General features: G+C 39.1%; 1 protein-coding gene across 1 annotated transcript; it reads left to right on the top strand.

Annotated features, from left to right (window-relative positions):
- Window positions 1-1,094: 1,094 nt before the first annotated feature.
- On the top strand, window positions 1,095-12,395 carry LOC117816269 (stromal membrane-associated protein 1-like). The gene is made up of 10 exons (XM_034688463.1): window positions 1,095-1,362; window positions 1,780-1,913; window positions 4,580-4,665; window positions 4,771-4,846; window positions 4,988-5,047; window positions 5,136-5,211; window positions 7,031-7,161; window positions 8,783-8,990; window positions 9,702-10,039; window positions 11,719-12,395. Exons 1-10 carry the CDS (start codon window positions 1,245-1,247, stop codon window positions 11,851-11,853), a joined length of 1,362 nt encoding a protein of 453 aa, XP_034544354.1. The 5' UTR covers window positions 1,095-1,244; the 3' UTR covers window positions 11,854-12,395.
- Window positions 12,396-12,785: the final 390 nt, after the last annotated feature.

Here is a 12,785-nt window from a genome sequence, read left to right as displayed (position 1 = left end):
TTTATGCTCCTTATTGACTCTTAAAGTTGTCAGTGGCTGTAATCTTTGGTTCCAGGGACAAATTATTTTTGTCATTCCTCTGACTCGCTCTGTCTTTGCTAAAAGCGATTTTTATGTCTGTGCTTCCTCATCTTGATTTGAGTTTCAAGGTCACCTGAAACTGGATTCTTTAATTCGATTGGAGGATTTTAAAACTAGGTTATAGGGTCATCTGATCAGCTTGTGCAGATAGAATAGAATAGAATGTACCTCATTAATCCTGAAGGGAAATTCAGGTGTTTGGCAGATACAATTAGAAAAATCCCATAAAACAAGAAATTCAGGTGTCTGTCAGCTCAGAGAGATGAGCCATCCACTGCCGGTGTTTCTCTGGTCCACAAAGACGTGGATGATCTGTGTTATTTAGAATGGCTTTCTAGCCCCCAGTGAGTCCAACCTGGTTCCAATCACAGTGCCAGCTCTTTTCACTAGTTTGTCCAGTCGCCTCGCATCCTTGTGTTTTATACTGCTTCCCCAGCAGACTGCAGCATAGAATAACACACTTTCCACCACAGACTGATAAAACATCTGCAGCATCTCTCTGCAAATGTCTAAGGATCTGAGCCTCCTTAAGAAAAAGAGTCCTCTGCCCCTTCCTGTAGAGTGCATCAGTGTTTTGTTTTTTTTACATGTTTTAGAGTTTAGCACTGCTAACTTATAAATTGATGTATTAGTTATTTGTAACTATATTTTTTGTCTTGTTTTCTTTGTGAAACTTTTTACGCTGCTGTCTTGGCCAGGACTCCCTTGTAAAAGAGACTTTGCATCTCAATGGGACTATTCCTGGTAAAATACAGGTTAAATATAAATAAAATATGCAGTTAAATTTATGGGAAAAAAAACTCATAATATTTAACTATAATTGTTTAACAAGTTAACCGGTGGGTATCTTTTTTTGTCAAAGTTATGAATGTGGATGAACTCTTGATGATAAATATTTTATGAAAATGTGAAACTTAATTCACATTTTCAAGAAACTGTGTACGTCACTTGACGTCAGAGCCGCCAGCCAATCAGGTGCAGACGCCGCGTCAGCTTTAGAATTCCTGTGGGCGGAGAGGGGATTCCGGTTCCGGGTGTTTTCATATCCCTCTCGGAGGCGTTCATCCCTCTGATTATGGTCTTTTAACAGAAACTTCTAAAAGATTGACGACCGATCAAAGTAGATTTTTTTTATTAACAAGGTCCAACCCAAAGCCGCGAACATGGCGACCCGTTCGGAGAGGGAGAAGGCCCAGAAGCTAAACGAGCAGCACCAGGCCATCCTGTCCAAAATGCTGAGGGAGGAAGACAACAAGTACTGCGCCGACTGCGAGGCGAAAGGTGACTGTCACGCTATCGAAACAAAACCCTTTTTAATCACACAGAGTTGACATTTTCACCAGGAAGTCGTGGTTAACGATAACTATCAGTGTAGCATCTGCGTTTGTTCGCAAAGCTAAGCTAACTCGAGTGTAAGTGGTTCTGGTATAGTCAGCTGACACCTTCCCCTTAAGCTAAGCTAACTTCTCCAAATCTACATAAGCTCCCTACAGTTCCTCTCCCTCACCGCCGCCTCCAGATCACTACTCAGCAAAGTTTTAAAGATCCCAGAAAGAAACTAGTCTGCCACACTTTTCCTTTTTGTGTTTGGTGATTTGTAAAGACTGATACGGTTACCGTGGAGACTTTAAGGCGCTAACGTCTCACGATCTTGCATGTATTCTTCTTCTGGACATGTCTGTGTTTTTGCTCCACCAGGTCCAAGATGGGCATCCTGGAATCTGGGGGTTTTCATCTGCATTCGGTGTGCTGGCATCCACAGGAACCTGGGAGTACACATATCCAGAGTGAAGTCTGTCAACCTGGACCAATGGACCTCAGAACAAATCCAGGTAGTGATTCCTTCATTATATATTGTAGGTTAATTACAGTGTAGAAGATTTTTATGTTTATTTATTTGCACAATTAAGAAAGATACACACACAAAAAAGAGCAAATATAAATAATATACAGTGCAGGAAGAGACAGAAGCCTCCACCCAAACAGTGTTCTAATATTGAAAACTAATGAAAAAATACTAAATTCTCCTTTCATATATGTGTGGTGTGACAATAACACCTTCCCCACACATTTCTATCTTTGGGGTCCCTCCTCCAGAGATCCCTATCCCAAAGGTACAAGAAAAGGCTATAGCTTTTGCCTCATTAATAGCCCGAAGACTCATTCTTCTACAGTGGAAATCTGATAAAACTCCCTCATTCAACAGCTGGATTGGAGTAATGCTCTCCATGCTGCAACTAGAAAAACTAAGATTCAATCGAGCCAACTGTCCTGAAAAATATAATGCCATTTGGTCACCTTCATCGAATATGTAAAAAACCTGAGTCCATCATTAAAACTCTTTTTGTTTTTGGTAATGTAAATATTCATGTTTCATTGTCATGTCTGTGAATGTAAAGGATAATTTGTTATTGTATGTATTCATTTATTTTTTGTTTACAATGTTTGTAAAATGAAAAACTATACATAAAGCATTTTTTTTAAATACCAAATTGACACATATACAGACAATAGTTGATACTAAAAATAAAATAACATCAGAATATACAAAATTAACAATTAATCTACAGAATTCAAAAGTAGAAAATATGAATATGAAGTGTATGGAAACCTATTTATGAATATGGTTGGTATTATGAGTATAATTAAGTAACAGTGGTTAAAAGTTTTTTTAAGCATCCTTTATAACATTTTAACGATACAGTTTTTCGCCACATTGGAATAAATATTCCAGAATTTGCTGCCCCTGAAACGTATTGAGAATTGACTTCTAGGTAAAACATTCGTGAGGATGAAGAAATAAAGTTTGACAAGTTGAGTAAGAGTGGACCTGTGGATTTAATTTGAATTAAGACTTGAAGAGATTGGTGATATTCCCTTCATGTTTTATTTTATACAAAAAAAAACCATATTTGAGAGATATTGATGTTATAGATATTAAGAAGCTGGAGTTTCTGAAACAAAGGATCCTGACAAAACGTTTCTGAAGGAGCAACATTTTATGGAAAAGTACTAGCCCAAACTATATTACAATATGAAAGATGTGGATAAATTAGGCTGTACTAAAGAGTAAGGAGACAGTTTGTGGTAACAAGATGACTACTCCTTCTTATAATACTGAGAGATTTATCAGTTTTTCTATTAATCCAATGGATTTGTTCTTTCCAACTCAGATTCTCATCCACAGAAACTCCAAGGAATCTAATCTAGTAGCTGATACCTGAGGCATCTCAACAGAGTCAATACAAATTTTAGACAAATCATTAGAGTATTTTTACTTACCACTAAAAATGCTAAAATTAGATTTTTTAATATTCAAAGATATTTTATTTAACCTGAACCAGTTTACATAGGCAGATAAACAAATATTAGCATCACTCATCATCAGATTAAAATGTTTGTGGGAGAGAACTAGAGATGTTGCTTTCTCATCATCATCTAATTTATCATTAAAGCTAGGTTGGGTGGGATATTAAGAAATGTATGTAATGTTCTTTTACCTTTGCACATATTGAGAAAATCTTTCAGACTGGAGTCCCAGTCCCTTGAAAAATAATAAAAACTGACATCTAGAGAGGGAAGTCCTGATGATTTATCTGCACTTCATTTGACCTGGTGGACCTCCAAGAGACGGATCAGAGTTTCTGAACATAAGCTGCTTTTGTAGGTCAAGACTGAAAGTGGATACTGCACATTATTCAAACAGTGGATTTTTCCTTACAATTACTCACAAATTAAAGGTGAAACGAACATCAAATGCATATTAAAACTGTAAAACACTCCTTTTATGTGTATTCTAAATTCTCAATCTAAACATACTTATTTACATATCGGCAATGACAACAACAAACACACAATCTCAATCAAGGTACAAGTCATGAGTACAAAACATCACATTAAACAAACTTGCCTCAACCTCAGTTTGCGTCCAACTCAAGTACAGTTTTGCTCTCTCAAGGTCACCACGCTTCCCTCTTTCAACGACCTCATCCATCAAAGCAATCATTTACTTTGTGCCAACTCAGCAGTAATATCCTTGATGACATTACTGTCTGACAAGAGGAAAGAAACTGCACAGATGATACAAATTAACATATATGTGTCATGAAACACTTCTCTGAAAGCTATGATGCATCACACTCTGAAGTTTTTGATCCAAAAGTAGAATTTTAATAAGAATATATTTCTCATAATTTATTGTTTATGATCATTAAACCCAAATTTGAACCATCAGCACGTATCCTAACTTATCCAGCCCTCTGTCACAGACTCCAGTGTGTTTCCCTCTTAACCCCAGATGACATCATCTGGCTGAGATTTCCACATGTTAGTTATTAAAGTCAAAGGTTATAAAACTCCTTTATTTACAGGCTTTGAAGTTCTCCTTTTATGATCCAATTATCATCGTGGACCAAATAAAACAAAGTGACTATCTTAATATTTATTCATGCTCTAATGATTAGTCTCCTGTTCATCCCTCCATCCTTTCTTTCTGCAGAGTATACAGGACATGGGTAACACCCGGGCAAGGCAGCTCTATGAGGCAAACCTTCCAGAAAGTTTCAGAAGACCTCAAACAGACCAGTATCCTTCACTATGAGTCACGGCCCTCTGAATAACTCTCAGGAGCGGTATCTTTTCATTTTGGACTGTTGTTGCTTTTTTGTTTGTCCTTAACTCTGACCTCAGAGCTGTGGAATTCTTCATCAGGGATAAATATGAGAAGAAGAAATACTACGGCAAGAATGTGACCAATGGAAGCAGTGTATGTGTCCGCTCCTTTCTCTCATGCTATGTATTTAATGTTTTTTATAGCAGAGTTTTTACATCAAACCTAAAAAGTTCAATTCAAGTAAAAATACAAACTTATAAAATGTGTGAATAAGGTGTTTTTATGTCATTATAGCCAAAAGATGTTAAGAAAGAGAAAGAGCCTGAAAGAGGGAGCAAGGCGTCATACACCAAGGTAAGAGTCTGACATGAATCACAAGTTGAGCTGTTCAAACATGCACGTCAGCTTTGTTTACCTGTCATAACGCTTTATATTTCCAAAGAGTGAAGAGTCGAGGCCAATTCCAAAAATCAGCCCTGCTAAGACCTCAGAGCCCTCTGTGAACCTACTAGGCCTTGGTATGTATCCGTGCACTTCTCCTGTGCATTTGTCCACTGAAAAATAAAACAAATATGAAATCTGTCGTGATGTATTTATGGAATCATACAATTTAATACCAGGAGTTACAGACTCATTTGTTATGTCTGACATGGAGTAGCAGCAAGCAGGATGTTGGAATTATAAATGAGGACTGCTCGTTTCTTGTTACCTTCATTACAGCAGGTGATAACGGCACTAAGGCAACATAGATTTGGTCTGATGCAGGAGCAGGACAGAAGCTTGTTGCCAGACTTGTTGACTTGCTGACTGATAATGACTTAAAGCTGGGGTTGGTAGTCATATTTAGATACACTTTTTGTTATACTGGTTCAAATGATCTTTATGTCCTGATTGCAATCAATACGTAATGTGTTCTTAAAAAAGCTGCTATCCAGTAAACCTGGGAAAACACCAACCAATCCCTGCCATCAGGAGCCAAATTATGAAACCAATCAAATCCCGTCCTGCCGTTCTGCCCGCCTCCTGCAAAGCATACATTTCATGTTTGTTTGTGTTTTTAACTTTCACTATGAGAATGTTTTGGTGTTTTCTTACCGCTGAGTGAGACATGAGTTGACGTAGTGCAAAACACAAACCATGTGCTGAGGACCGGTTTTAAATCAGTCACCATCATATGCTCTTAGACGGAGTCCTGAGGAAATGCTACATTCAAATTCATACTAGTTTCCCGTGACTACCAACCCTAGCTTTAAGGACCTAAAAGTGAAAGATTTAGCTCAACGTTTCAACCCTAGGTTCTCTTTTGTTAGTTTCCTTCCCCTGGTAACATCAGAGTCACTTCACGGTTCATTCCAGCTGCTCTCAGACCGACCAATGTTAGACCTGCTGCGCTGTAAAGAAGTCTGTTGGTTTTTTTTAATGCAAATTACAGAAACCTGCTTCAAAACAAACCTTTGAACCAGTGAACCTCTGCAAAGCTTTTGATTGTAAGGTCTTTAGAGTAAGCATTCAAGCTGAAAGCTCACTCACGGTACTGCTAAGGACTCCTGTCACTCACTTTTTCACACAGTCTTTGTTTCGCAGGATTATCATTGAATATTAAAGGGGTCAGAAAGTAGAATTATGATATTTGACTTGTTAGATGAAGAGGGGCGATAAGCCATGAAAATAAGGTGGCAGCTGACTACAGCTACTTATAGAATAATCATGCTCACCATACAGGAAACTGCTGATAACTTTGCTTTGAAGATTATGTTTGCATGCTCTCCAGATCACTGCAGACGGGCTGACAGAGGAAAAATGTTGATTGTGTGTGTTTGTTTGTAATCGTGTTCATCAATGTTTTCAATGAGCTAGCTCTGACATTAATGAGTAAAATCATTACTGTGTGGTATCACTTCATTACAGCAATTACAATATAAAAGAAAATTATACGTCAACCATAATGATTGACTAGAGGGGCTCTGCTTTTGGATTTACTGTTATTTTTGTTTTGTGCTCAGTGAACTAATAAGAGTAAGCTGATTAATTGTAACAGAATTTTTCACTGTATTAACTCTTGTGCTGCTTATTGTGTGAGCAGTCCTGTAGCTACAGGAGTAAGTATTCACACATGAGCTCTCGGGTCATACTTAACAGCAATCACAGACCATCTCAGGATTTTTTGGTATGTTTAATAAGTTAAATGTGAAGGCTTAGGTAGGATTTCATTGTGAACTTGTAGGTGAGTTATGCTGCCTTTGTTGAAGTAGTCACTCCATGTTGTTTCCTCAGACTGTGTGAGCTCACACACAAACCAACACCTGTAAAACTGGTTCTTTCACTTCTCTCTCACAGACGCACCAACAGCTGCATCAACTAACAATGGTAGCATGAGCACAAGCCAGAGCAGCAATGACCTGGATATATTCGGCCCCATGGTGTCCAACCCTCTCCCTGCGTCTTCGTCGGCAGCTCAGTTTTCTCAGGTACAACCGAGCAAGAGTTCACCATACCCATAATCTGTCCTGATTTCTCAGCATTGGCTTGATAGCAGATGGTTGTGTAATGTGAAACTTAGATTAGTGGAGCACTAAAAACCATAAATTAAAATGATAACCATCAGTTTCCACAGCCCACAAGACGGCAGCACTGATACTGAGAGAGAAGAAGATGAGAGATGAATGCTGCTAATGAGGCGATCATTTAGCCTGATGGTTAAATGGTTCTGTTAACAGGGATTACTTTCATTGGTGATCCATCTGGTTATTATATTGATGATTAATTTATTGTAACACCATTACACATTCAAATCACCAGTCTCTTACAAACCTACACTACCAGTCAAAGTTTTGAAACACCTTCTCATTCAAGGGTTTGTATTTATTTTAATTATTGTAAACACTATTATTGAATGAACAACAAAGTGTTAAACAAAGCAGAATATGTTTTATATTTTAGATTCTGTAAAGTAGCCCCCTTTTTCCTTCATGACAGCTTTGCACACTTGGTATTCTCTCAGTCTGCTTCATGAAGTGGTCTCCTGGAATGGTTTCTAATTAACATGAGCCTTGTCAAGAGTTCATTTGTAGAATGACTTGCCTTCTTAATGTGTTTGAGACCATCAGTTGTGTTGTTCAGAGGTAGGGTTAGTACACAATGGATATCTCTATTTGACTACTGTTGTAATCCAGATAATGGCAAAACCAGATTATTTCATAGTTTTGATGTCTTCAGTATTAATCTACAATGTTGGAAATAATTAAAATAAATAAAAACCCTTGCATGAGAAGGTGTGACCAAACTTTTGACTGGGAGTGTGTATCGACGTCTTCTTAATATTATTTTTCTTCAATCAATATGAACAAAAATCTGTTTTTACAGTGATTGAAAACATCATCCATTCTTTAAAATAGTTTACTAAGCTCTCAGAAAGTGTGTTATTGCTTTGTTTGTAAGAAGTAATGTTTGCCTCTTTTGCAAATTGCCTCACAACAACTGTACCAAGCAAATGTACAACCTGAACTCAGTATTGAAGCCATGCACTGCTACCACTGACATTTCTCAGTTAGTCAAGATTAGCCTCTGTTCTTGAGTAAAAGATTGAGAGGGTGTTAGAGAGAGGGGAGGACAGACATGGGGAATGAGATAACTCTTAAAAAAAAACAGGTATACATTATGTAAAATGAATACTAGATGTTATCATTGGTGAGATAACTAAAGTTAGGTACAGATTTATTGCGGTCTTCAGGCAGTCTCAGTTTCCTGCGGCCTGTAAGCAGGTCACAGCTGAGATATGGGGCATCAGTGAATAAAGTACGGCCACCATTCTGTCATGTTTGGCGAACTACAGCTGATGACTGTTTGTCAGCAAGTCGACCAGGGCGTTTATTTACTCCCAGGCTCTGTTCAGACTATGAAAGAAGTGTCACTTCTTTAATTATTGAAGTGTTAATTTGAAACCTGTTATGTCAGGACAGCACCCAGGAAGTGAACCTGAATAGTAGGACTAGTTTCTTCTTCATTTTCCTTAAGTAAAAAATCACAGAATCTATTCATTAATATGATTAAAAGTGTTTCAAAGCCTTTCGCTCTTTTCCCTCCTCCCAGGTGAGCTCCAGTAACGCGGCCAGTACACCGACACAAGCTCCAGCAGTAGGAGGCGGAGCCAGCTCAGGGTCAGGGCAAGCGGACCTGGACTTGTTTAGTGACAGCAGTAGCACCACTAAGACCGAGGACACGGCCAAGAAACCGCTGTCCAAGGACTCAATCCTGTCCCTGTATGGAACCAACAGCATGTCACAACAGGCCCCCGCTGGTGAGGACCTGAATATTATTTTCCTGCAAGTTGCACTCATTCATGAAAAGTAGCGAAGTTTCCCAAGTGTGAAATATATCCTGAACATGAGAAGGCAAAGGGGTACTCTGCCAGTTATCCTGATCAAATAATTAACAAGAGTAATCACAAATCTGATCAGGCATTGATACCAGATCTTCATTCTTCACATGCTCCGTTCACGTAGCCTGTTAAAGATGGAACTGCTACACCTCTGCTATGCCTCACTGTCTATGTTCTAGGTAATGAGAGGGAAGTTGTTCAGCAGAAATAGCAGAGGTGTAGGACAGGCGAAAGGTCATCTGTCCTGAGCTGTCAGGGTGGAACAGTGTCGTGTGTATGTGAAGTTTGTTTGTTTACATGTCACAAGTCTTTTTGCTGTTTGCAGCACCATGAGGCTGTGTCAGATCACACACGAGGACACTAAAATGACACGGCTGTATGATAGTGTACAAATATAAAGGTGGCATTATAGTGAAGCCTGGTTAGGACAGTGTTGCAGAATGTTTCACAGCATATACAATGAATGTTTCCTCATTACAAACACAGTAGAAGAAAGCAAAGCACTGAGTATAAAGCAAGTTTAAGCAGCAGAACTACTCCCCTCATTCAACGCTATCTGCAGTTAACAAGTCATGCAACATAACATCAGCATAACAATCTTCCCTCTGTTTACTGTCTTCTCCAAACCAGCTGGCATGTTCATGGGCCCCTCGCAGATGCAGTTTCCTGTCCAGGCCGCTGCTGGTTATCAGGCCTACCCCGGCATGGGCACAGCAATGCCACCTACAACCGTCATGGGTGCCATGATGGCTCAGAGCGGAGCAGCAATGATGGGGCACAACCCGGGCATGATGGTCGGGATGACGATGCCTAACGGCTTCATGGGGAACGCACAAGCCGCAGGTGTGATGGGCATGGCGCCGAGGATGATGGGACCGCAGGGTGGTGCGATGCCTGCAGGCATGGTGCCTGCTCAGGGCATGTACGCCATCCAGCCCGGGCAGCAGGCTCAGTGGAACATGGGTCAGGTATGAGACCGGGCGTGCAGAGTTATTTACTGAAGTATTAGAGGAGGATGTTTAAAAATAGATTTTTTGGGGTTGTGTTAAAGTGGGTGACTTTCTGTTGGGAGATTTCTATCACGTGACCACACCCACACTGTACAATGCATTTTACAATAGTGCTTTGTAAAGTGGTTTACTGTACAGGATGTAAACATAGCAGCCACCAGATGGCAGCATAAGAGCGACTTACAACAAGAGCCACGTCCCATTTCCATTCTAACATTATGAAGCTACTGGTGTGAATTGCAGTGAAGTCAAAATAACCATAATGCATGATACAAAAAGTTTATTTTTTTAACATATCCACAATGTAATCCACAATAGGAACTGAGTAGCTAGTTACAGATGATGAACACTTAAAATTGGCTGTGTAGTGATCAAGAAGCACCTGAAACAGCATTAGAAAAAAAAACACATTAACATTTATTGGGGGGAAAAACTGTCAAATTGTCAAGTTCAAAAATCCCTTCTTTCTAAAGTTGGAGTTTGACTCTCAACCAGTGTGACAGGTATTGTTTAATTATAGGTATAAAATGATAATTAAAAAAAAAAAAAATTATAATAATAATAACCATTCTAATAATACACAAAAGGACATGATGACTAAACTGGAGACACAAGGATTCAGAACTACAAAATAAAACAGGAAACACAAGAGTAGACTTAGAAAACATAACAGTCCCTTCGTATGCATGTTCTCCCCATGCACTCGTGAGTTCTCTCTGGGTACTCCGGCTTCCTCCCACAGTCCAAAAATCATGCTCACCAGGTTAATTGATCACTCTAAATTGCCCGGAGGTGTGAGTGTGTGCATGAATGTTTGTCTGTCTCTCTGTGTTTGCCCTGTGATAGGCTAGCGACCAGTCCAGGGTGTAACCTGCCTCCGAGGTCAGCTGGGATTGGCTCCAGCCCCCTGTGACCCCAAAACGGGATAAGCGGTCAAGATGTTGGATGGATGGATGGATGGATGGATGGATGGATGGATGAATAATAATAATAATAATAATAATAATAATAATAATAATAATAATAATGATAATGATAATGATAATAATCATAATAATAATAATCATAATCATAATAATAACAATAATTATAATAATACATTTTCTTTGTATAGCACTTTTCAAAACACAGTTACAAGGTAAAGATACAATACAATCAGGTTGTGCTGGAATTAAAGTGAGTAAAACAATTGAGCCAATGCAACAATAAAACAGTAAAACTGGATTCAGCATATTTAGTCTAAAAAGGGTCTTTCTGTAAAAGTAGGTTTTGAGAAGAGATTTAAAAGAAGGCATTGATTGAGCCGACCTCAACTCCTCAGGTAGTTGCAGGGCCCTAACAGAAAACTGTGAAGTATGTTTAGTTTTTATATGCTGAGACAAACTGCTTTCTAATGCAGGAAGGCTGGAGATACTCAGATTAGGTTCTTCAGTAAAACATTGCTGCTCAAAATCAATCAGAAAGGAGGCCACCAAACAAGCAAGGTTAGAGTGAATTGAAGTGTTGAGGTCATGGAGGAGGATCTTTGCGGTAAATGAAGTTGCCCTTAGTCAAAAAGGATTGATCAGAAGAACACGGACTTCAGGTTACAGGTTGTTTTGCTTGAGTGTTGATACAGATCTCTGTGATATCCTCAGGTGAACCAGCAGATGTCAGGGATGACTCTGAATGGTGCAGGTGGTCAGATGGCCTTCGCTCAGCCTCCGTCAGCTATGGGGGGATGGGCTGCTGCTGGATCTGGCCAGACTCTGAGCACACAGCTGTGGAAGTGAGCCTTTGTGCAGGTTGATGGTCGGGCAGAGTAGGAGTTGAGGTCGCAGAAAGTGCAAAATATATCTTGTGCTTCTCTGTGCCTCGCTATGAACTGATGCCCATCTCCATCATGGACCAGCCTTCAGAACATGGAAATTCTATCTCTTTCCCTTCTCCCTTTTTCTGTCTCTCTATTTCTCTCTATTGTGTGAGTGAATTGGGAGTCAAACAGGATTACAGCCTGGCAGTTTCTGCCTGTCGTATGGTTTTTGATCATAACTTTTATTTTCCTTTTTTGGAAAACGATGACAAGGAAATAACAGTCCCAACAAAAATGATATCGACATATCAGAAAAGCTGCAGGACCAGTTACACAAGCTTTTATTGTATCACTGTATCATTATAAGATTATAGAACATTTAATGAATAGTATTTAAAGGGAGACGATTAGACTATCGAGTCTGTCTGTACTGCTCCCAAATGTACAGCGCTGTATAACCTTCTTTTAAAGTACTTGTGGTTCCCCTATAAAATTAAAGTGATAATAAATGAGTTGATCTGACGCGTCATCTATCATTCAAGTGTTACACTTTTTAAGGTTCAGCATCATCTTTGAATCGACACTTCCCTGAGTTTAAATCACCATGCAGGCCAAAGGAATCATGTTTTTAAACTTTGAGTAAGTCTTTTATATTCTCATGTGTATAATATCTCAGGAATCCCTGAAATGATATTTTCACACTTTAAAAAGCTTCACAGAAACCCAAGGATGAACTGATTCAGGTGGCAAAAGCTCAGCAGCACTGTTAACTCAATTACACACTTTTTAAACATAACGTGAGAAATGTTTGTCTGTTAAACATCCACAGAAGTATCTAATAGGATATACGATGAAGTGATGACATTTATCCTAAAGGTCAACTTCCCTCCGACATCATAACGCTCTGCAACA

The sequence above is a fragment of the Notolabrus celidotus genome, chromosome 7 (assembly GCF_009762535.1).
Source record: "Notolabrus celidotus isolate fNotCel1 chromosome 7, fNotCel1.pri, whole genome shotgun sequence".
Classification (NCBI taxonomy): domain Eukaryota; kingdom Metazoa; phylum Chordata; class Actinopteri; order Labriformes; family Labridae; genus Notolabrus; species Notolabrus celidotus.
The sequence above is the reverse complement of the archived record's forward strand: the minus strand, read 5'-3'. Positions and strand labels throughout refer to the sequence as shown.

Coding starts and splice junctions, on each gene's coding strand:
- LOC117816269 (XM_034688463.1), top strand. CDS start 1,245: ATGGCGACCCGTTCGGAGAGGGAGAAGGCCCAGAAGCTAAACGAGCAG. Junction 1,914..4,579: donor GGACCTCAGAACAAATCCAG/GTAGTGATTCCT, acceptor TTCTTTCTGCAG/AGTATACAGGACATGGGTAA. Junction 8,991..9,701: donor GTCACAACAGGCCCCCGCTG/GTGAGGACCTGA, acceptor TCTCCAAACCAG/CTGGCATGTTCATGGGCCCC.